The following is a 20,942-nucleotide window of genomic DNA, read 5'->3' on the forward strand; positions in this document are numbered from 1 at the left end:
CCCCTACGCTTCTCCAGCCACCCCACACCCTGGTTCCAGAATCACACCGTGACGCCTGTACAAATACAGAATCGAGGTGTCCGGCTGGCTCCGTTGGCAGAACGTACAACTCTCCATCTCGGGGTTGTGAGTTCGAGCCCCACGTTGGGTGTAGAGATTGCTCAAAAATTAAAAAAAACAAAACCAAATACAAGAGCCTATCTCTTCCCCCTGGGCAAAAATCTAGAACCCAGCAGCGTCCATAGGGATGCCCCTTGGGGCAGGTAAGAGACCTGGGGGAACCACCTCATGTTGAGGGGCCAGACCCTGACGTGTGTCTGTGTCCAGATCTTATCGCCCAGGTGTCTAATGAGTCCCCTGTCCCTGTGTGTGTTCCTGTACGTAGACCCACTGCCCGGTTACGCTGTCCTGGGGCAGCCTCAGGCGGCCGTCCTCCTGGGCCCCAGTCTCCTCATCTGGAAGAGTCGTGGGCCCGCCAGGGGTCTCTCAGGCTCCCTGGGGGCTGGCAGGGCGTTTGGCGGAGGGCAGTGCAGGCCACTCTCCAGGAGCTGTTGTCTGGGGGGCTCCCGAAACACGTGGTGGTGGCTTCCTGCCGCCTTCTGTGGCCCTTGCAGGTCTCCTCAAGCAGGAGGGGAGCTTAGTGGGTGTCCATGAACCAGGGACAGGCGCCCACCCAGCAGGGCCAGACTTTAGACTCCGTTTGTCAGTCTGGTGTGAGGGCAGATTGTGACCCTGAGCCTGGCCCTGCGGCCCCGCCGGGAAGTGTGGGCTTCCTCACGTTGTCCCAGAGACCAGGGGCCCCGGTTCTCTTGCTGCAGGAATAGGTGAGCAGGCCTCGGTTTAGACACGTGTTTTCAGGTGACCCTAGGTATCTAAACAAAACCCCGGCAAACACACCGCTGTTTAGTTATTCCCCGTTCATAGTCCTTGGCCCCCGTTCAAGTTCCGGCTGAGGTTGATCTGGTTCCGGTAATGTCCCGGGTAAGGGACAGGCCTGGCCCCTTGTTGACCCTGGCTGCGGAGGTCTGGCTCCGTTTGCTCCGGGAGCAGATCGAGTGGGCCTGTGGGCCGTGTTCCTCCTGCCCAGGGCGGCGGGCGACGACGCAGTGCGCCTTTCTAGGCTGGGCTTCCTGTTTGTAAGATGAGTGTGGCAAGGAGTTGGTCCTAGGGGCTCCTCCTGCCCTGGCTCTGGTTTTTAAGCAGGCGTCTCGAAGCTGCTGGCTGATGTTAGAAGATCAGAGGCAAGTGCGGAGCGGACATCCCTAGGGGGGATTTGCGGGTAATCGGAAGCCCTGGGGTCTTGCCTCAGCTCAGCCATTGGCTTTCTCTGTGAGAAGCCCACGCTTCTCATAGGGGCTCCCCAAACGAGAGGCTGCAGTTGCCTCGTTTGTGGATCTGGAATATTTCCCGAGTGCCCCACGTGTGAGAGCTCGGTCCTCACAACGCTGTGCGGCACGTTTGGCTCTCGTGTGTCCGGTCCACAAACAGGGAGCAAGGCGCTTGTCCCCGCTCACGGACCTCCGTGGAGGCCACCAGGACGTCTGACCACGTCGCTCTGGCCCTTCCCCTTGCTCTGTGCCCGGTGGTGTCTTCCCTGCGCGGAGCTGGGGCCACAGCAGGCGACTCCTCGAGGAAGAGCATGGTGGTGTGGTGGCGACAGCACGCGGGGTGCGCCCGTGCCCACTGCCACTGCCGTTGTCACCTTGGGCTCCGAGGGGGATGCTACTAAACCACCCCAGACAGGCTGCAGCGTGAAATACATCAGTGCGTGTAAATCGTGAACCCCCTCGCGTTGGTTTAGTCTCTGATGGAGATTCCACAGCTTCTTCAGAAGACAGGAATTTAGCAAGTGAGAAGCAGGGGGAGGCTTGGCCGGCTGTGCTGAGGGCAGGCTCCCCTCCCTGCCCCCCTGTTCCGCGGGGGCCCATCAGGGCAGGCGAGGCAGTGGAGCCTCGCCGCCCTCCTCTCCCTGACTGGCGTGGGCGGTCTTGAGGCCGCCGGTGGAAGGACGGCGACGGTGGTCTGCCCCAGAACGCCATTCCCCGGGTGTCCCCGCGACACCCCTCTGTCTGGGAAAGGCCCCGGAAGTCCTGGCAGTGGAAGAGGTGACACTTAGACGTATTTTGGGCCTTCCTGACTTCTTCCTCCTCTTTTCCAGTCGACATTCTGAAAGCGATACTTACGGGTGGTTACAAAGAAACGACTTCAAGGCCGTTTTAAAAACCCAGCCCCTGGTGGTGGTTACGATTCGCTTCAGCTGTGGGTGCCGGTGCCCGGCACGGTGACGGACGCCGCACGGGGGTGGGCCCGCTGACCCGTCCCCTTCTCCCCCGCCCCTGCAGATTACCAGCTGACCAGCGCAGAGCTCTCCTCCCTCCCAGCCTTCAGCTCGCCAGGGGGGCTGTCGCTCAGCAGCGTCACCGCCTGGCCGCAGCCGCAGCAGCCCCAGCCGCCCCAGCCGCAGCCGCCCCAGCCGCCGCAGCAGCCGCAGCCGCCCCAGCCGCCCCAGCAGCCCCAGCAGCCCCAGCAGCCACCCCAGGCGCAGCCCCACCTGGTCCCCGTGTCTCTCAGCAGCCTGATGTGAGTCCCGGGGCTCCGTGGGAGGGTTGGGGACGGAGCCGAGGGCGGGAAGATGGGGTCCTCTGGGGGAGCTGGGGCCCCTTCGAAGGGCCCTGTCACCGGAGGACAGCATAGAACACTGAACGCCGAGCGGCCCCGGAGACCCAGCCGGAGCCCCTCCCCTGCCAGCCCAGAGTACCAAGGGGCCGTGGCTGACACCGGCCAGAAAGAACTAACGTGGCTTCTTCCTTCTTTCCCTCCCGTGGCCCCTCTTCTCTTGTCTCCTCTCTGTCCGCTCATCCCTCCACACCCCCACCTCCTCCTTCTCCCTCCCTTGCCGCCCCATCACCCTGTGTTGCGCACCTCCTCTGCTTCTGCCCCCCCGGTGCCCAGCCCGGGCAGCCCCCTGCCCCACGTGGGGGCCGCCCTCACGGTCACCACCCACCCGCACATCAGCATCAAGTCAGAGCCGGTGTCCCCCAGCCGTGAGCGCAGCCCTGCGCCGCCCCCTCCAGCTGTGTTCCCGGCCACCCGCCCTGAGCCTGGCGACGGCCTCAGCAGCCCCGCCGGTGGCTCCTACGAGACCGGGGACCGGGACGACGGCCGGGGGGACTTCGGGCCCACGCTGGGCCTGCTGCGCCCGGCCCCCGAGCCCGAGGCCGACGGCTCCGCCGTAAAGAGGATGCGGCTCGACACCTGGGTACTGTAGCGTCACCCTCCTGCCCGCCAGTGTCCGCTGCACCCCGGGGCCCCCTCCCCGCCCCCCCCCCCGCCCCTGCGTCGCCCTCGTGGGGCAGCACCGCCACCTCTGCCCACCCCCACGGGCCCGTCCGTCTGTCCCTCCAGCACCAGGCCCGCACCCGTGTCCGCCGGCTGCCTCCAGTGTCCTGGCCCTGCAGGGAGAGGGGAGTGGGGGGCGCAGACCCCCACAGCCTGGGCCCTCACACCCCTTCTCCATCTCCTCTCTTCGCAGACATTAAAGTGACGATTCCCACCCCCCTCCTCTCAGCCTCCCTGATGAAGAGTTGACAATCTCACCGCCCACCCCTCCCCGCCCCGGGCTCCTCCCGCTCGACCCCACTTCCTTTTGTGCCCCGTGTCCTGTTGACGGTTACATTTGTGTATAATTATTATTATATTATTATTATTATTATATTTTTTTTAATTTGGATTCTCGCTTTGGAGAGGGGATGCTCCCGTCCCCTCTTTCTGCACCCCCACCATTTTATTGGCGAGGGGTGCTGTTTTTGCGGGAAGGGGGGGGACACTTTGCACGTTGTTCACATATGCTGCAGGAGGGGGTGGGGAGCCCGATAGGCCTTTGGGACAGGACAGGTGCCGAGCCCTCCCGCCCCGTCCCCCAGAGAGAGGGAGATAACCAAAAAAACTACCAAACAGCAACCCCCCTTACAATAGACTGAACCCCAAAGTCGGCTGGACGGATGGGTTTGTGTTTCGGCGGGGAGGTGAGGCAGAGGTTCTGGAAGGGGTCTCTGCTTCTGGGCTGTTCCTGCGGCCACAGGCACGTGGGGCGGAGTATCCAAGCCCAGCCCCCTCATGCCCCCCCCCCTGCACAGGACACACTCTCACTGATTCTCGAGTGAGCTGCACCCCAGGTGTGGGAGTGCCGGCCGAGCTTGTGGGCTGGGAAGGCCGCCTGGGAATCTGAGGCTGGGGGCAGAGAGCTGGGGTGAGGGGCGAATCGGGGCCCCCTTCCTTCCCTAGCGGTTTCTCTAAGACACACAGTGCAATAGCCCCATCCCTCAGCTGACACCAGCCCCAGGAAGCGGCCCCAGAGCGCAGGGAGGGGAGGGAAGCTGCAGTGAGGCTGCTCAGCAGGGTCGGAACCCTCGCGTCCAGCGTCAGGTGTGAGTGGGGCTCGCTCTTCCTTGCACGGACACGTCCCCACACCCCCGTAGGAGGGACGCCGGGGTGGCGAGAGGGTGGGAGAAGGGAGATGGGGGAGGAGGTCCGAAGAAGGCCCGCCTCCCTCCTTCCCGCCTGGGCCCTCCCTCCCCGGCCCCCTCCGGGCCCCTGCCACCCCCCCCCCCCACCGCTCCGGGCGTCCTCCTGGTCTGCTACCTCCTGTCCCCCCACCCCCCAGGCCGCATCCCGCCTTCCCTCTTGGCTACTGTAATTGTAAATAGCAACCTTTGGAAAACGTTAGCAGTGTAACAGTCCAGGAAACTGTTTTTTTCTGTTGTTGTTGTATTGATATGAAATGAGATTCTATTTTTGTCAAAGTATATTGTAATAATAATGACTCAAACGGCCCGTACTGTACAGATGGGATTCTTCTGCTGTTGTTCTTGCCCCCCTCCCCCCCCAGCCCACCCCTCCCTGCTGCCGCCCCAGTGGGGGGCAGCCTCAGCACGGGGTCCTGAGACCTCAGGCTGGATCACAGATCAAAGCGGAGGGGGCAGGCCCCTAGCCTGCGATCCACCTTCCCCCCCCCCCCCATCTAAGGGGCCTGGCCTGAGGTAGTGTGTGCAGGCGGACTGGGGTGGGGGGCGCCCCCATCCCTCACAGAAGCCTCGCTCCTCTGCCCTGGGGGTGCAGCGCTCCCTGGGGGTTTCATCCCAGCCCAGCGGGAAAGTAGACTAGACAAGGCCCAGTCTGTGGCAGGAAACTGCCTGCCTCTGTGACCCAGCCGCTTGCAGTATTCTGACACCTGACGCAGGGAAGGAACCAGATCAAGGGGTGTGTGTGACCACACGAGCACCTGAGCGTGTTCACCAGGGCATCTGGTATTTGTGTGTGCATGGGCGTACCTTTGTGTGTCTCTGAGCCTGTCTGGGCATATACACGGATATTCGTGTGGATTGAGCTCTGAGGGCATCTCTGTGGGTGCACGTGCCTGGGAGGGGAGGGGAGAGGGGGGAGACAGATGGCTGTGGGCCACATGTGCCCCTCCACCCCGATCCCCATTCCCGGCCCTGTTCTACCCTGAGTTCTGACAGGCTTGCACTGCAGTTGGGGGGGGGGGATCCGACAGTCGCCCATTTGCTTGTCCTTGCGGCCCTACCTCTCCTGGGCTCCACGCACAGGCGGCCCCCCTGGCCCCCGGCCCTTTGCATACACACAGCTCTCTTTCCGGCTGTACACTCTTCCCCCACCCCGGCCCTGCCTTCAGGGTGACACTCATGTTCCCCTTCCTTCTGGAAGCATTTTCCTTGCCCGGGCAGTGATTTCTTCCTTACTCAGAGTTTAACCCCCACCTGCTGGCTGGGCACACAGTGCGTCCGGTCTTCCTGCAGGTTCCTAGAGGGACTTTCAAGAGTCGACGAGACTTGATCAGGGCCTGGAAAGACAGCTCAGGGTGTAGCCTTGTGCATGCATTCCCAGAGCCCTGCCCCGTGTCTGCCATAGGTAGTGCTCAATAGATGCCGAATGGGTGAATGATCGGCGCTCAGTAAGCCTCGGGTGCCTGGCCGTCCCTCCTCAGGCTGTTCCTGCCGCCAGTCTGCCCACCTTTGGAAGCCGGGCTTGGCCACCACCAGACACGGGGCGGGGACGGGAGCCCCTGAGGCTCGCGGTGCAATATTCACCAGTTTTGCCGTCTGCCTTGTGATGGCAAACCTGGCTTCCGATTCCCCCGTGTGGATGTGTGTCTGTCTTTCTTCTCTCCCCCTGGGGGCGGGGGCTGGTCCGTGAATGACTATGTGACATTTCTGTGATGCGGTACCCCGGGCTTTCTCTTGGGGGTAGGGGCTCCTGGCTGGCCAGATGAACGGGTCCCTGGGAACCCGGACCTCAAGTGAGGACTTCATTTCTTCCTCTCACAAGCCAAATTTGCCTCCACCTACTCCTTCCTCCTAAGAACTGGGCATTTGCCAATGTAATCACTGGAGTCCCCCACTGCCCCTCCCTCCCCAGCTTTCCCAAGCTCGCGGGGACAGTGGGCAAGAGGAGCCTCCCATGCCGTTGGAGCACACCATTTTCCCTCCCGCCCAGCAATGCACTCGGCACGGCGAGACCGACCCCTGACCCTGACCCAGCCCTCCCCACCTTGGACAGGAAGGAAGTAAAGCACCTTCTCTTGATGATTATTTATTTGTTTGGAGAGACAGAAATGATGTAAAAGTGTATCTAGAAATATCTATATCTATATATTTTTAACTGACTTCTTTGGAATCTCCCGGGGAGGGGTGGGGGTGAGTTTAGGCTTTCACGGAAGAGAGAGGCCTGCAGCCTGGGAACTCCAGTTCTCTCCTTCGCTGCCTCTCTCCACCCCCTGAGCGGTGGTGGAAGGCGTGGGGTTTGTGTGGGGGCAGGGGGCTGGAATGTTCTGTGGAGAATCTGGATTCTCTTTGTCTTCCCCATTCAGATCCCAGAGGGAAGGGGGGACAGGGAGGGGAGGCATGGAGGCGCCCCCCCGCCCCCGGAACCCGACAATCACCCACACTCCTGGGGCCGCTCCTGGGTCCCGGGCAGGGCGCGTCCAAGTGTGTGACTGTTGATTTGTTTTCAATATTTCTTTTCGTGCTGTATGGTGATGCTTTCTTAGTATTCTACACAATAAGAAGACAAAGTCCTCGGGATTCTTATGAGTTTTGTTTGAAAACTCTTTCACTATATTTGTTGTAAAGAGGTTTACTATTAAAAGAAAAAGAATACACGTTTCTGATACTCGGGCTTGGGTTCTGGTTTCTTTGGTGCGGCCGGCAGAGGAGAGGGTGACTGTGGGGGGGTGTCCCCTCAGCAGGAGGGGGTGCTCTCCGGTGACAGGTTCCTCCAGGTGCGGGGTCAAAAGCAGAGGCAGCCCCAGGAGGAGAGGGTTGTCCCGCAGGAAGTCCCCCGAAGGATCTCGGGACACGGGAACACCCGTAAGAGCACCCAAGGCCAGGTCAGGAACAAGGGGGTGGTCGGGGGGAGGCTTCACCACTGGAAACCCTTTCTGTGGCAACAACTTGCCGTGGATCCCATGGTCACAGTGCGCGGGCGTGTCTGCCCTCTTCTCCCTCTGACAGTGCCGGGGAGCCTCTCCCTGCGGTCCTGAGGCGTCCCCACGGGCCCCCCAAGCTGGTGCCCTCCAGCAGGGGCAGGGGACCCCTGTTCCCGCCCCCACACCTGCCGAGTGTCCGCAGAGGCCCACGCTGGGTGCGAAGACGGAAGTGGAGGGAGTCCACGTCGCATGATTCATGCTCTGGGCCTCGGGTTCTTCATCTGTCCCGGCCCTGCCTCGCCAGGGCCACCGCGGGCCGCACCTCACCGGGCCCCCCGCCGCGGCAGAGAGGAGGAGCCAAGCAGGAAGGGCCCGCTGTCCTCCAGATGTGACTCCACTTCCCCTTGGCCGCCAGCTGCCCCAACCTGGCCCTCGTGCCCTCGCGCAGATGTCCGTCGCCCCGACTCATGGTGGGCATGCGTGACCGCGAACCGCCGCAGAGGGGAAGGCCTGAGACTGCCGAGGCCAAGTCGTGACTTCCGTCTCTCTCTCCGTCTCGTCCTTTGCCCCCGGGGAAGCCAGATGCCACGCTGTGGGCACGACCGCAGCCCCGGGGAGAGGCCCACACGACCGAGAACCCGGGCCTCCCATCAACAGCCTTTGCGAGCGGCCCCCGTCTCCCCTGTCCTCACCGTGTCCGAGCTTCCGCAGACACCGCTCCAGGGGACACCCACCTGCGCCCGCGAGGTACCCTGAAGTATCACCCGGATCCCCGAGCAAAACCCCTGTCCTTTGTCCCTGGCACCTCTGTTCCTCAGACCGTGTGGCCTGCATCACTGCAGGCATCTCCTGCCCTGCCCTCCTTCCTGGACGTGTAGGAGACTGTATTTCCCAGTCACCGTAAGTCAGGCGCGGTCATCGGACTGGTTCCGGCCAAGACATGCGTCGCTCCCGAAACCGCACTGGCGCTTGTGCTCCAAGCGCTCTGTCCCTGTTGGGGGAGCGGCGGGAGCCATCAGCGTGGCCTGGGTCGCTAAGGGGTCTCCGGTGCTGTCCAGTAGGACAGGGACTTTGTGTGACTAGGAAGTAAGCGTGTCGGGCCACAGAGATGTTAGTACTGTGTCTGCACCGTGACCTCTCCTCTCCTGACTGATGTGGCATCCACTCACACCTGCACAGCCCCGAAGCCCCACGGACCGCGGCACCCCCTGTGGCGGGGCACAGAGGTCTCTGAACTCGCAGTCCGCAGCCGGCTTGCCTGCTGGTCCCACCGCCTCGCGGTCGTGCGGCCTTGAGCGGTCCCCCTCTCCACGCTGCTGTTTCATCAGCTGGAAGATGCCTATTTCATAGCTGCCTCTTTTCTCGAACCCCTGCCTCCCCTTCCCCGGCCACCCCCACCCACCCCCATTGTGCAGTTCTGGTCCTCTAACATCGCAGGGGGCTTTGGGCCAAGTCCAAACCCCACCGCTTGGCTCCCAGCCCCCTCGAAGGGCCAGCCCAAACTCTTGTTCAGGCTTAGTCCCCGTGTGTCCCAGCTGCACACCCCTCGGAGTCCAGGCCGACCAGGAGGCCCGCTCCGGGCCCTGACAGATCGTTCGTATCTTTGCTCCCGCCATCTTTCCATCTGAGATGCGACAAGCGTGTATTGAGCGCCTACTCTGTGTGAGCCCGTTTGTCAGGCCCCGGAGATGGAGAGACGGATCGAGATCCTGACTCCAGGCAACTCACAGCTCAGTGGGGACAAGGGCCAAGTGACGCAACACTTAACACCTGACTCAGCAGTCTGTACTAAATGTCACATAGGAAGGGTGTGAGTGGGCTGTGGCATCAGACTTGAGGCACACCCAAATCCAAGCCAGTTAGAAATCAGGAGAGTCTCCTTGGAGGTGTCTGGGCTGGGTCTGAAGGCATCCGGAGTTCCTGGGCAAACATGTACAAGGAAGGCATTCCTGCTGGCAGGGAGAGCATGTGGGGTGGGGAAGGAGAGCGGTGTGCTCCGGCAGAGCGTGGGGCAGGTCGAGGGAACAGCATATAAAGCTGAAGCCTCACTGTGAAGGGCTGTGGTTGCCAAAATTTGCACTTTATTCTGGAGATGTGTGATCATCGAAGGTTTTTTTTTTTTTTTAATGTTTATTTTTGAGAAAGAAAGAGCACAAGCAGGGGCAGGGTGGGGGAGGGGCAGGGAGCGAGGGAGACGCAGAATCCAAAGCGGACTCCAGGCTCCCAGCTGTCAACAGAGCCCGACGCGGGGCTCGAACCCACGAACCGTGAGATCATGACCTGAGCCGAAGTCAGACCAGATGCTTAACCAACTGAGCCACCCAGGTGCCCCGGTCAGGCCATCAAAGGGTTTTTTTGTTTGATTTTTTTTTAATGTTTTATTTATTTTTGAGACACAGAGAGACGGAGCATGAGCAGGGGAGGAGCAGAGAGAGAGGGAGACACAGAATCCGAAGCAGGCTCCAGGCTCTGAGCCGTCAGCACAGAGCCCGACGCGGGTCTCGAACTCACGAGCCGTGAGATCATGAAATGAGCCGGAGTCGGACGCTCGACCGACTGAGCCACCCGGGCGCCCCCCTCAAAGGGTTTTAAGTAAAAGAGGGGCTTGGTCAGATTCGCACTTCAGAAAGCTCCAGCCTGTATAAGCTCCTCCTGACAGCACAACTGAGGCCCAGGTGGGGTCCTTTACAAGTGAGAGAGGGTCAATTTCGTAAATATTATTTTTCAAGATTTTATTTTTAAGAAATCTCTACAGGGGCGCCTGGGTGGCTCAGTTGGTTAAGCGGCCGATTTCGGCTCAGGTCATGATCTCACGGTCCGTGAGTTCGAGCACCGCGTCGGGCTCGGTGCTGACGGCTCAGAGCCTGGAGCCTGTTTCAGATTCTGCGTCTCCCTGTCTCTGACCCTCCCCTGTTCATGCTCTGTCTCTCCCTGTCTCAAAAATAAATAAAACGTTAAGAAAAAAATTAAAAAAAAAAAAAGGAATCTCTACACTCAGAGTGGCACTTGAACTCGCAACCCTGAGATCAAGAGTCACACATTCCACTGGGCCGGCCAGGTGCCCCTTAGTAAATATTAAAAAGGGAGAATAACAGGGCTTGGAAACCGCCCGGTGAAGGTACAGGAGGAAGGAAACGGAGGAGCGCCAGTGGCTCCCCAACTGAGCCTTGGAATTCTGACGGGGTGGTCGGGCTGCAGCCCCAGGTGCGTCTGGAGAAGGGAAGTTTTGTTTCAGATGAACCCAGTCCCGGGTACACGTGGAAGCCATTGCACACTGTTGACAGATGGTCATGCTGTTCAGGCCTGGAGGGTGAGATCACCGTGTGGGCAGGGAGGTTTCTCTGAAGAGGGAAGCCATTCATGGTGTTAGTCACCCATGAAGACATCAACCTCAGGACACGGGAGCTCCGAGGACCATGAAGGAAGGCTGGGGGGCCTGGCATGTAGAGGCCCTGAGCCACCGAAGGGGAGCAGTGTTGTGTAGGTGCGATTAACCAGACATGTATTCCCTATCTGTGGTCTCCTGCCTTTACTAAAGCCTTGCTTGACTCACTAGCCTTGTGCTAATCTCAAACAAGGGAAAACTCACTGATGAATTCTTTGAGGCATCAAAGGGGGGGGTGGGTGGGTACAGGTGCTCTGCTCCCCAGGGGTGGCTGCGGGGGTACGTCAGGGGTGGTAGGGGAACGGGGGAACCTCAGGAAGATCTGGTTCCAAAGGCCCCACTGCTCCTTCATAGGGATACCCAGTGCACCCTCAGAGGTTCTTGGTTTTTTGTTTCTTAATTTTTTCAAAATCTTTATTTTTGAGAGAGAAAGAGACAGAGTGAGAGCAGGGGAGGAACAGAGAGACAGGGAGACACAGAATCCAAAGCAGGCTCCAGGCTCTGAGCTGTCAGCACAGAGCCCGATGCGGACCTCGAACCCACGAACTGTGAGATCGTGACCTGAGCTGAACTCAGACGCTTAACCCACTGAGCCACCCAGGCGCCCCTCTTGGTTTTCTTTTGATGAGGGAAGAAGACACTTCTCAGGCACCTGAAGAATATTCCAGAGGAACAAAAACCATTCTTGATCCATAATATGGGCTCAGTAAGCGTGAGTCACTACTTTGGTTACTGCTACTTGTCAAAGACAAGAAACTGGATGGATGACTTCCTAGGGTAAGTAAGAAGAGGTCTGTGCACCCAACCTGCTCTACACCTGTTTCTACCTTTGAAACTTTTCCTGCCATTCAAGGCTCCCTTCCAGAAAAACTTGTCCTGGTTTTCCTGTCTCGCCCCACTGGTTCGTGCCAGGGGTCTTGGGAGGCCTCCTTTATAGCGCCCAGCTCATCCTACCCCGAAGCGCAGGCCCTAGTTTCCTATTTTTTTTTTTTCTCTACAACTGGACTGAAAGCGCTCCCCTTTTTCGTGTCTGGCTCAGTGCCTGGCACACAGCGTGTTCCGTCGGACTAAACGGACACTGGGCTTCGCAAACTGCGGAGCCCTACGAACGTGACGACGCTTCCCCCCCCCCCCCCCCCCCAGGGTGTGGCGACTTTCTGCAGCTTCTCCTCTACTTTCCAGCTCCTGATCCAACAGGGCGGAAGAGGGGTGTGGCTTCCAGTTTCGGGGGTCCACTGGAGAACGAGCACCCACTGGGCTCCTGTCCCCAAAGAGGCGGCCCTGGGGAGACGGGAAGCAAAGGGTGGTATCTGGTCGTCCAGCCGAGGAGGCGGCCAGGCCGGTTCGCTGTAGCTCGTGTTCTTCTGACTCATTCCGCAGTCCCATGGGCTGAGTAACTTTTCCAGCCTTGTGATTGTGGAAACGTGTTTCAGGAACAGCGAGCGGATGTGAAGAGGACACGGGCGACCCCACCCCAGGCTCCAAGGTGGCTCCTGCTGGAGTCGGTACAGACGGCTTATTTGTTTGCAGACTTCCATCACCCCGTGTCACTGCCTTCCTCCACAGCTGGTAAACCCGAGGGCCCCAAGCAACCGGCGGCTCCCGGGTCTGTCCCCTGCGCGTCTGGCAGGTCCCGGCTGGGAGGAGCCTGGGGGCCAGAGTTTACGGCCGCTGGGACTCGGCTGCATTTGCCCTCCCGCGATGTGGGCTCGCTTTCCCGCAGCCGCCGCTCTCCGGTCCCGCACGACTACCGAGCCGCCCCCGCCCTGGCTGCGTCCCCGCCACGTGCCGCTCAGGAGCCGGAGGCCCCGCCCCCTGGCGACTCCGGCCTCCCGCCGGACCGGAGGACGACTCCGTGCGGGGGGGGGGGGGGTGCAAAGGAACACCGGACAGCGCCAGGCATACAGCAAGCGCTCAATAAATGGCCGACTGGCAACTGCCCGTCGTCACTGAGCCCAAGACCCTTTACGTCGGCCCGTCAGTCGCCCACTGCCCCTCTCCGCCGCGACGCGGCAAATAAAGCCAACGTTAATGGTTAAGCAGCAGGTCAATCGCTCTCCCCCCCAGCGCGGGGCGGACAAAGACCCGAGGCCACGCCCAGCGCGCCCACCGTGGGGCGGGGTAGTGGATCTTGAGAATCCCCCCACGCCCCCGTTGGCTATTCCAGTGACGGACGGGGTCATCAGCCAACCGCAGCCCGGGCACGACGCATGCGTCCACAGAAGCTTTAGCCCCAGATGGGGAAAAAAAGCCGCGGGCGCACCGCTGTGGTTGCGTCTGGCCAGGGCCTGGGGAAGCGGGTGCGCATGCGTGAGCCCGACACCACCCTCTCCCTGCGAGACGCGAGCGTACGCAACGTGGCCGGCCGGGGTCTCCGGGGGCGCGCCCCGCAGGGAGGGACCTCGGCCCCACGCGTGCGCGCGGGCCGCGATCTCGCGCGAGGCCGCCGGTGGACGACGCCCCGCTGGCCCCGCGCGCCCGGCCGCCGGCGGGGGCCCCCTCCTGGCAGCCGAGGGCCCCCCGATCTCTGGGGACCACAACCCCTGACCGCGCACACCCAGGAGGCCGCGACCCCCACCCGCGCAGGCCAAGACCCTCAATCCTGGAGGCCGAGACCCCGGCCCTTGAGAGGACTGCCCGCCCCGTGGGGCGTTGCTGCACTGGACAGACCAACAGAGAAGCCCCGGTGCACGACAGACATTCGGAGCCGTGTTCATAAACTGCAAAATACGCACAGTGAAGCAGTATAGTGTCTAGGTGTGTGTGTGGTAAAACTTTAAAAAGGCCGAGGAGTGATAAACACAAAGTTCATCAGTAGTTAATGTTGGAGAGGGGTTGGGGGTGGGATGCGGAAAACCAGGCGGGTGCTAGTGGTAACGTTCTAGTTATCGGGTTAAATGGTACATGGAAGGGTATTTCCTTATGGTTTATACATAACGCATAGGACGGTTACTCATTTGTATAGAATATGATTTAGAAATAAGTGGAATCACCTCGCCTCCCAAAACAAAACAAAAGACGCGGTTGGAGAAGAAGGTCTTACCTGTATTGCACTCGATTTCCAGAGCATTTCTGCACATGTTCTGTCAGTTGATTCTCACGCCAGCCCTTCAAGGTATTGTCTCCATGTGCAAGATGAAGAAAGGAGACCAAAAATTCATGAGGCCGGTGGCACAAAGACAGGAAAGGTGAATGTGCAGAAGGTCAGCGGGGAGCCCTGGGCAGTGAAATCTCCAGGGTGCCGAGCACTGTGCCTGGAACAGAGAACGTGGTCGGCAAGTACTCGTTCAGCGGGTGAGTGACGGAACTTTCTGACCATGTGGGTGTCCAGGAGTAACAGGAGCTGCCCCGAAGGCAGGTGCCCTGCTCAGCGGCTGGCTGACCAGGAGGACGAGAGAGGCCACTTTGGGCAAACTTCGGAGAGAAGCCCCCTCTGTGACTGTTTACGTGAGTCTGTATATCAGAGGCTGAAGACAAGACCATGTTACGATAATAAGGTTCTCGCCTGCAGTGGGGCAGCAGTCCCCAGAGAAGGGCCGGGACAAAAGAGACGTTTTGAAGGGAAAGTTCATAGGACTCGTTGCTGGAATGGGTATGAGGTGTGTTGTTGCTGTGTGTGTTGTGTGTTGTCTGTGGCTCCCGGATGCTGTGCCGCTGACCTCACAAGAGCATAGAGGAACGTGGATTCGTGCCTAGCAGGTGGTTTGCGATAGAGGATGCGCTCAGGACAGGTAAGGGCTGACGACACGCCGACACGCCAGGGAAACAGCACCTCAGTTTGAGTTAGGAGACCCGATTCCTAGGCCTGTCACCCGGGACACGACACTTGATCTGAGTGTTTGGTACAGAACGTATACGCGCAACAAGAACTGAAAAGAAGAATGTGCCTGAGCCCCTTGTCCAGATCTAGTTAAATCGACTCCTGTAGTTAAATATGCAGATACCCGCCCCTGGAACTGTGCTTGCCTCCGTCGTCCCATGATGGTACGTCCTTCATTCTGGGACTGCCACATTTGTGCTGGAAGTGCTGTCTTACCCGAGTTTCTGTCCCCCCCCCCCCCGCCGTGCCTGGCACAGAGCCGGAGCTCGGTAGATGTGTGTTGCCCCGCACAGAATTGTGTGAACTAGAAAGAACATTCATTTCCCCAAGACCTAGGTTTCCTTATTTGTAAATGAGACTAGTTGACCTTTAAAATTCTTTTGAGTTCTGGACTTCTGTTATCCAACCATGTTCTATTGATTGAGAAGACTGAACTAGCTGATTGTTGAATTCTTTCCAGCTCCAGTGTTCCGTTGTGATACTGAGTGGCAGGTAATCTCACAGAAGCCGCGGTGGGGCGGGTCCTCAAAGGGAAAGCGTGGAGAAGGTTGAGGACAGAGATGGCACCCAGTTGTCCCAAACCAGAGTGGCACAGAATGACCAGGCTGGGAAGCAGGAGGAGTACGAATGGCAGAATGTCAAACGGAGACGCCCAGAGGAGCCAGGCGGAGGATGTGAATGTGGGACGTGGCCCCGCCGTGTGAGGGAGGCCATGCCCACCCAAGGAAGTCCGCGGTCTCTTCCAGTTTTTGAGATGAAGCTGGACTCCCAGCGTTTTATTTGAAATCCCGTGATTTTTAAGTACTGACAACCAATTCAGATTATTTTTAAAACTCCGTGCAGGTTAAAAAACAACAACAAACGAACAAAAAAGCCCTCCACGCCTCTTGGCCTGCTGGTCTCTACCCTCGCTGGCATGGTGCCCTCAATCCGCGCATGCCCCAGGACGATGTTGCTGGAAGTTTCCCGTTTCTGTTCACGCCGGTTCTCCGATAGGCCAACCCTTCCCGATACTCCCAGGACTTTGATCATTTATCCCCTCCCTGCCTTCTGTTTTCAGCGTCCCCCTTTGTGCTTGTGTCTCCTTCAGTCTCGAAACATGCCAGCGTCTTTCCACATCCTGAAGACGCCGCTTCGTTCTCCTACGGTCCCTGCCAGGGCCTTTCTAGAAAGTTCTTTCTTTTTCCCTTCCACAGATTTCCTAGCAGAATCCACTGCATTCTCCCTGTCTTCCTATTGTAAGCCGGCTTTGCTGCTCAGCTCGCTGTAGTTTAAGGTCTGCCTCCGCGGTTCCACTGAAGGTTTTCTGACCAGGGCAGAGGTCTCTGCTGCTGAATTCGTGAGACTGCTCCAACTAGGCTAAACTCACACTCAGAGACCCAAGTGGTGTCCTTTGCTTTAATCTATTACCTGAGAAATGTCGCATTGGTGTTTATGGAACCACACGGGAAAGTGTCCTCGAGAAAGAAGGACAGTCGGCACCATGGGATTTGCAGACAGATCAAAGTCTGTGTCGGCCACACGAAGCCCAAAGGGTTGTAAGAAAAGGAGATTGCCACTAGCTTTTGAGAGGACAGTTCCGGCAGAGGCAGCTGGAAGGTACGCTGCTGTAGTCTGTGAAGAAAAGGGTGGTGACGTGATGACAGACGGTGCCCAGAGGCGGCGCCTTGGACAAGTTTGGCACCGCGGGAAGCGACATCAAGCAGGAGGTATTGGAGACACGCGTGCCCGTCAGAGTCCCTGAGGTTGAGGAAATCCTGGCATGTCTGCAGGTAAAGCGGGCAAGCCAGTGGCACGGGAGATACTGGAAATGCTGGGGAAGGACTACCTGAGAGCCGGCCGCCAGGGGCGTCGGGAAGAATCGAGAAGTCAGCCAGTTGAAAGGACTGGTCCGCCTTGACGAGGAAGCGAGGAGTCTCTGAAGTAGGCAGAACGGTTAAAGGCATGAGTCGTCATTCTATCCGGACTCTCGTGGGGGCAGCGGTGACGCAGGAGAGACCCGGTGTGCGTTTCATCCGTGACACGGGAGCGACGTCCCGTTTCCAGTCACAGGGAGGCATAGCAGATCCGGGATTGTTGGCCGCCTTAGCGACATCACTCTGCACTCGCTGTGTCCCTTCCGCTCCCTCTGCACTGATTCCGGGGGGCTCTGGCCTTGGCTGCCCCCCTCTCCTCGTCAGGGAAGTGTCGTCCCCACACCTGAGGTTTAAGCAGCCACCTCAATGCTAGTGACTCCCAATCTGTGTCTGTGACATAGATTTCTCTCCTGTGACCTAGATCTGTCTCCTGAGCCTCCCATCTATGTGCCCAGTATCTTTATGACTAGAACTGGTCATTTCTCCTTAATTCTTTATTCTAATATTTTATTTTATTAAAAAAATTTTTTTTGATGTTTATTTTTGAGACAGGAGTGACAGCACGAGCAGGGGAGGGGCAGAGAGAGAGAGGGAGACACAGAATCGGAAGCAGGATCCAGGTTCTGAGCTGTTAGTACAGAGCTTGAGGCGGGGCTCAAACTCACAAACCGCGAGATCATGAGCCGAGGTCGGACGCTCAACCGACTGAGCCGCCCAGGCGCCCCAGTTCCGTATCCGAGCTGATGGTCGCAGTCATTTTGCAGTTGTCAAGCCAGATCCATGTTTCACCTCCCTCCCCCCTCCCCCCGCAAGTGTATATGTGTATAGTAGATACTTAAAAGAACAGGAACATATTTATATTCCGTGTGTTGGGTTTTCTCTTTCATTTAGAACCGTCACGATCACTTGCGCATGTCAATAAATGCCTTTTTACATTCTTAGCTGCCGCCTGGTGTTCCCTCGTACGCGCCTTGTTGAAAACGGTTTCCTTCTTTCTGTTGTGCACAGCACTGAACATGTCTGTGCATACACTTTTTATTTCCTTAGATTTACCACTGAGAACTGAGAGGAGGACCGAGGGGTGGGACATTTGAGAAGCTTTTAATACCTATTGCCAAGTTGGCCTTCCGGAAAAATCGTACCAGCAGTATACCGTCCACTCATTGCCTGTACCTTTGCTAGGATCGGGTGTTATATTTCATTTTTGCTGATTTAATAAATTCCATCTGAGCCTCCGAGCCAGCCCCCCTCCCTCTCCCCAACCACCCCCACCCCGTGTCCTTCTGGGTAGCTCCCCAACTCACATGTCACTTGGGACACACGTCACCTGGGAGGCGGAGGGGAAGGTGACGCCAGATTTCCCATGGGGACGGGTCTCAGTCTTAGGCTCTGGCCCCACTTCTGCTTCTCTTGTGCACAGAGCTAGCTTTCCGGCCACCCTTCAGTATCTTCCCTAGTCTCCCTCTTTTCCTAACTTCTTGCCTTCAGAGTGGTGGTTTTCTCCCCGCGCGTTGGGGCTGATCCCCCAGGGGCACAGCTGTCCTCGCCCCATCTCTGGAAGCTTCGTCTCCCATCAGCACCGGCTCCAGGAACAGTGTTTCTGCCTTCCATTTCCCAGCAAGCAAACCTACTCAAATCTGTCCTGTACAGGGGAAGACCGTTCCGTCACCCCGTTACCCTCTCAAACTGCCACTTTGTCTCCGCCTTCCTTTGCCAGCAAACTTCTCCCAAGGTCCCGAGAGTAATTAGGAAGAGTGTTCGTCCTCGTTTGCCTCTCTCGGTTCCAGCCCCTTCTTCTCTGCTGAAACCGCAGTCTTCAGGGTCCCCAGTGACCTCAAAGCTGGTTGGAAGGCCAAGTCGCCCCCCTCCCTTCAGTCAGCTGGTGACACAGGCCACACCCTCGGTGCCCTGGGAGGCTATCTCCCCTGTCCCCGCTCTCCCCTCTCGGGACAGCGCCTGTGATGCTGCGTGCCCTCCGGAGGTCTGCAGGCCCTCACCCCGTCTCCCCTCCCTCGCTCTCCTTCTCTCTTGGGTTTCCTCGCCTCTTTCTGGGGTACCAGGGGTCTCCTTTGCACCGGTGACTCACAGGCTCTCCGGGATGCCAGACCCCGGGTTTTATAGTCACCTGCTAGGCCGCTCCACCCGGATGTGACTGCGCGGATCCCACAGGTTAGCCACCAGGCCCTGCCCACTGCTCCCCCGCCATCCGAGAGCTGCCCTGTGGCACATCCCTGCAGCGTGCCAGGTGCTTTCCGTAGGCATCGAATCAGGCTCTCCCACAACCACGCGAGGCTGCCTGACTATTCCCGTCCCGGTTGTGAGGTCTCTAGTAGACGGTGATGGTGTTCAATGAGCCTGGCTCGTGCTGGAGCCACGGTGTGGCGTTTGCCCACGTAATCTCTTCCTGCTCCCCTGTGCCAGCGGCGGCCGCTCTCCAGCCCCCCCCCCCCCCGTCCCTGGGAGTGTTCCCTGTGCGCCCACCCAGTACATGCCGACCCACTCCACGCAAGCGTGCGTCCCTTTTGCCTGAAACCAGCAAAGCCCTCTTCCACTGTCCCTGACAGACTTCATTCTAAAGCACAATTTTAAATAAAGCGCTACAAGCCAAGAGCCTAAATAGTTTTGGTGCCGGACACGGTTCTCGCCTGCAAGGCCCCCACTCCCGTGCCAGCTTTTCGCCCTCTGGGGGGCCGTCGTGCGCGTGTGCTCCTCCCGGCCGAGAGCGCGAGCCCTGGACGTGCCCCCCACCCTGCCGCCCAGCCCAGCCCCTCCGACCCTCTCCTTCCCATCCTGTCCTCACCCTCCGGTGAGGAGGACACTGCCCAGCATGGCCACTGGGAGGAGCCCTTGTGCCGCAGGCGCGCCCGCAGGACAGAGCTGTGCGACTGCGTGCTGCTGTCTGGCGAGGCCACCACGGTCCCCGTCCCTCCCCGCCCAGCAAGCACGGGGCCCTCTGCGTCTCCGTTTCCATGCTCTTCTTCCAGACGGCCTGCTCTAGACGAGCGGACCCTGGATGGGAGCCAGGGGGCCCAAGACCGCCGCCCCAGCTTGGCCACCGGTTCGCTAACAGCTCGACTTTTGTCACCTGTGAATCAGGGGCGCTAAGCCCCGCCCTGTGAGCCTAACAAGAACCGGCCTGACGCTATTTACCAGCTACCAAGTGCCCCCAGGTTATACCTTCGTCTGATCTCAGATGGTGTCATTCTCCCCTCCCGGGCACCCTGGGCCTCCCCGGCTGGGAGCTCACCATCCGTGAGGGGTTCCCGCCTCCCTCCCACCTCTGCTAACAGAAAGGGATGAGCGGGAGGCGCAGCGAGGGGGCTGGAATGGACGTGACCCAGAACATCTGGAGAAAGGGGCAGAGCGGGAGCCGCAGGAAAGGACAGGCGCGGAAGGGAGCTGGGGACGCGGTGGCCAGGTCCAGAGCCAGAGGGAAGGCTCCTCGTAGTTTTGCTAAAACACTGAGTTAAAGGGAACGTATGCACGAATCTGAGCGAGTGAATGAAATGCCCCTCCCCCAGGGGAGGGATCGGAAGGCTTGGGGACACTAGGTGGCAGCACAGGGCAGCAAACCAGGGGCGAGTGCCTTCCGGCCGCGGGAGCCGGAGCTCCCCACTTTAGGCACCGCGGCCCCTTCTCCACAGGTGTTCTTGCAAATGAGGACACCCTCAGTGGCGAGGACACCCTCAGTGGCGAGGACACCGAGGCGGACGGGGAGGAGAAGCCCGGGGCGGGGGAGCCAGGTGTTTGTCGTCTGGGGTTGTTTTCAAAGGGCCCCTGAGGATTAGAGTTTCCAACTTTCAAAAGGATACCAAAAAGAGGGGGAGTTTGGAACGAGGTATGGGGAATCTGGATTAGGGTCAGGGGGATTGGGATAGGATTCCCCGACCCAACTGGCTGGGAGAAGAACTGTTGCAGGAATCCTTTCTTTTCTTTTGTTTTTAATGTAGGAACGGTCCTACCTCATCCATTCCTGCCCTCGGGACACCTCAAACCCCTCTCCTCCAGTTTCCTCATAGACGGAGAGCCCCTAACCTTTCTCCGAAGAGCAAAAGCTCACAGAAGCTCTCCATCCTACCCTTCCATCGAGTTTGGGTTCTTTGCTACAGGATAGAAGGCTCCGCCCAAACCCAGGGACCACTGAGGACACCCCCCCCCCCCCCCCCGTCTGTCAGCCAGGAAGCCCTGAAAAGCTCAGCGTGGCACAAAGCCGCGGGTTGGCCGCCGAGCCACCACCATGCAGGTGTCCTGTGTCTCGAATATGGCCCCAGCGGAAGATGCCGCCTCCGCCACGGCCTCACTCTGCTTGTGTTTGTAATTGTGAGACAAAATCTCCCTTTCTGGATCATTTCCCCTCCCCTGCTTGCCCAGTTCAACCTCCTGTTTTAGCAGCCAGCCACGGACATGCAGACCCAGCCCTGCCTCTCATCCTGTCTC

The 20,942-nt window shown here is 59.2% G+C and overlaps 1 protein-coding gene and 1 long non-coding RNA gene across 7 annotated transcripts in view; both read left to right on the plus strand.

Annotated features, from left to right (window-relative positions):
• Positions 1-7,188, plus strand: part of MEF2D (myocyte enhancer factor 2D) — a 31,134-nt gene extending 23,946 nt beyond the window's left edge. For all 6 annotated transcript variants that reach the window (XM_023247968.2, XM_023247970.2, XM_023247965.2 and 3 more), the window contains 3 exons: positions 2,343-2,580; positions 2,953-3,259; positions 3,533-7,188. In XM_023247968.2, the coding sequence (XP_023103736.2) occupies positions 2,343-2,580; positions 2,953-3,259; positions 3,533-3,544 (557 nt within the window). In that variant the 3' untranslated portion in view covers positions 3,545-7,188. The remainder of the gene's footprint in view (positions 1-2,342; positions 2,581-2,952; positions 3,260-3,532) is intronic.
• A 4,143-nt stretch (positions 7,189-11,331) lies between these two features.
• Positions 11,332-17,446, plus strand: LOC109495829. The gene is made up of 2 exons (XR_002151555.3): positions 11,332-13,586; positions 13,895-17,446. It is a non-coding gene; the product is annotated as an uncharacterized LOC109495829 (long non-coding RNA).
• Positions 17,447-20,942: the final 3,496 nt, after the last annotated feature.

Source organism: Felis catus, chromosome F1 (genome assembly GCF_018350175.1).
Source record: "Felis catus isolate Fca126 chromosome F1, F.catus_Fca126_mat1.0, whole genome shotgun sequence".
Taxonomy (NCBI): Eukaryota; Metazoa; Chordata; class Mammalia; order Carnivora; family Felidae; genus Felis; species Felis catus.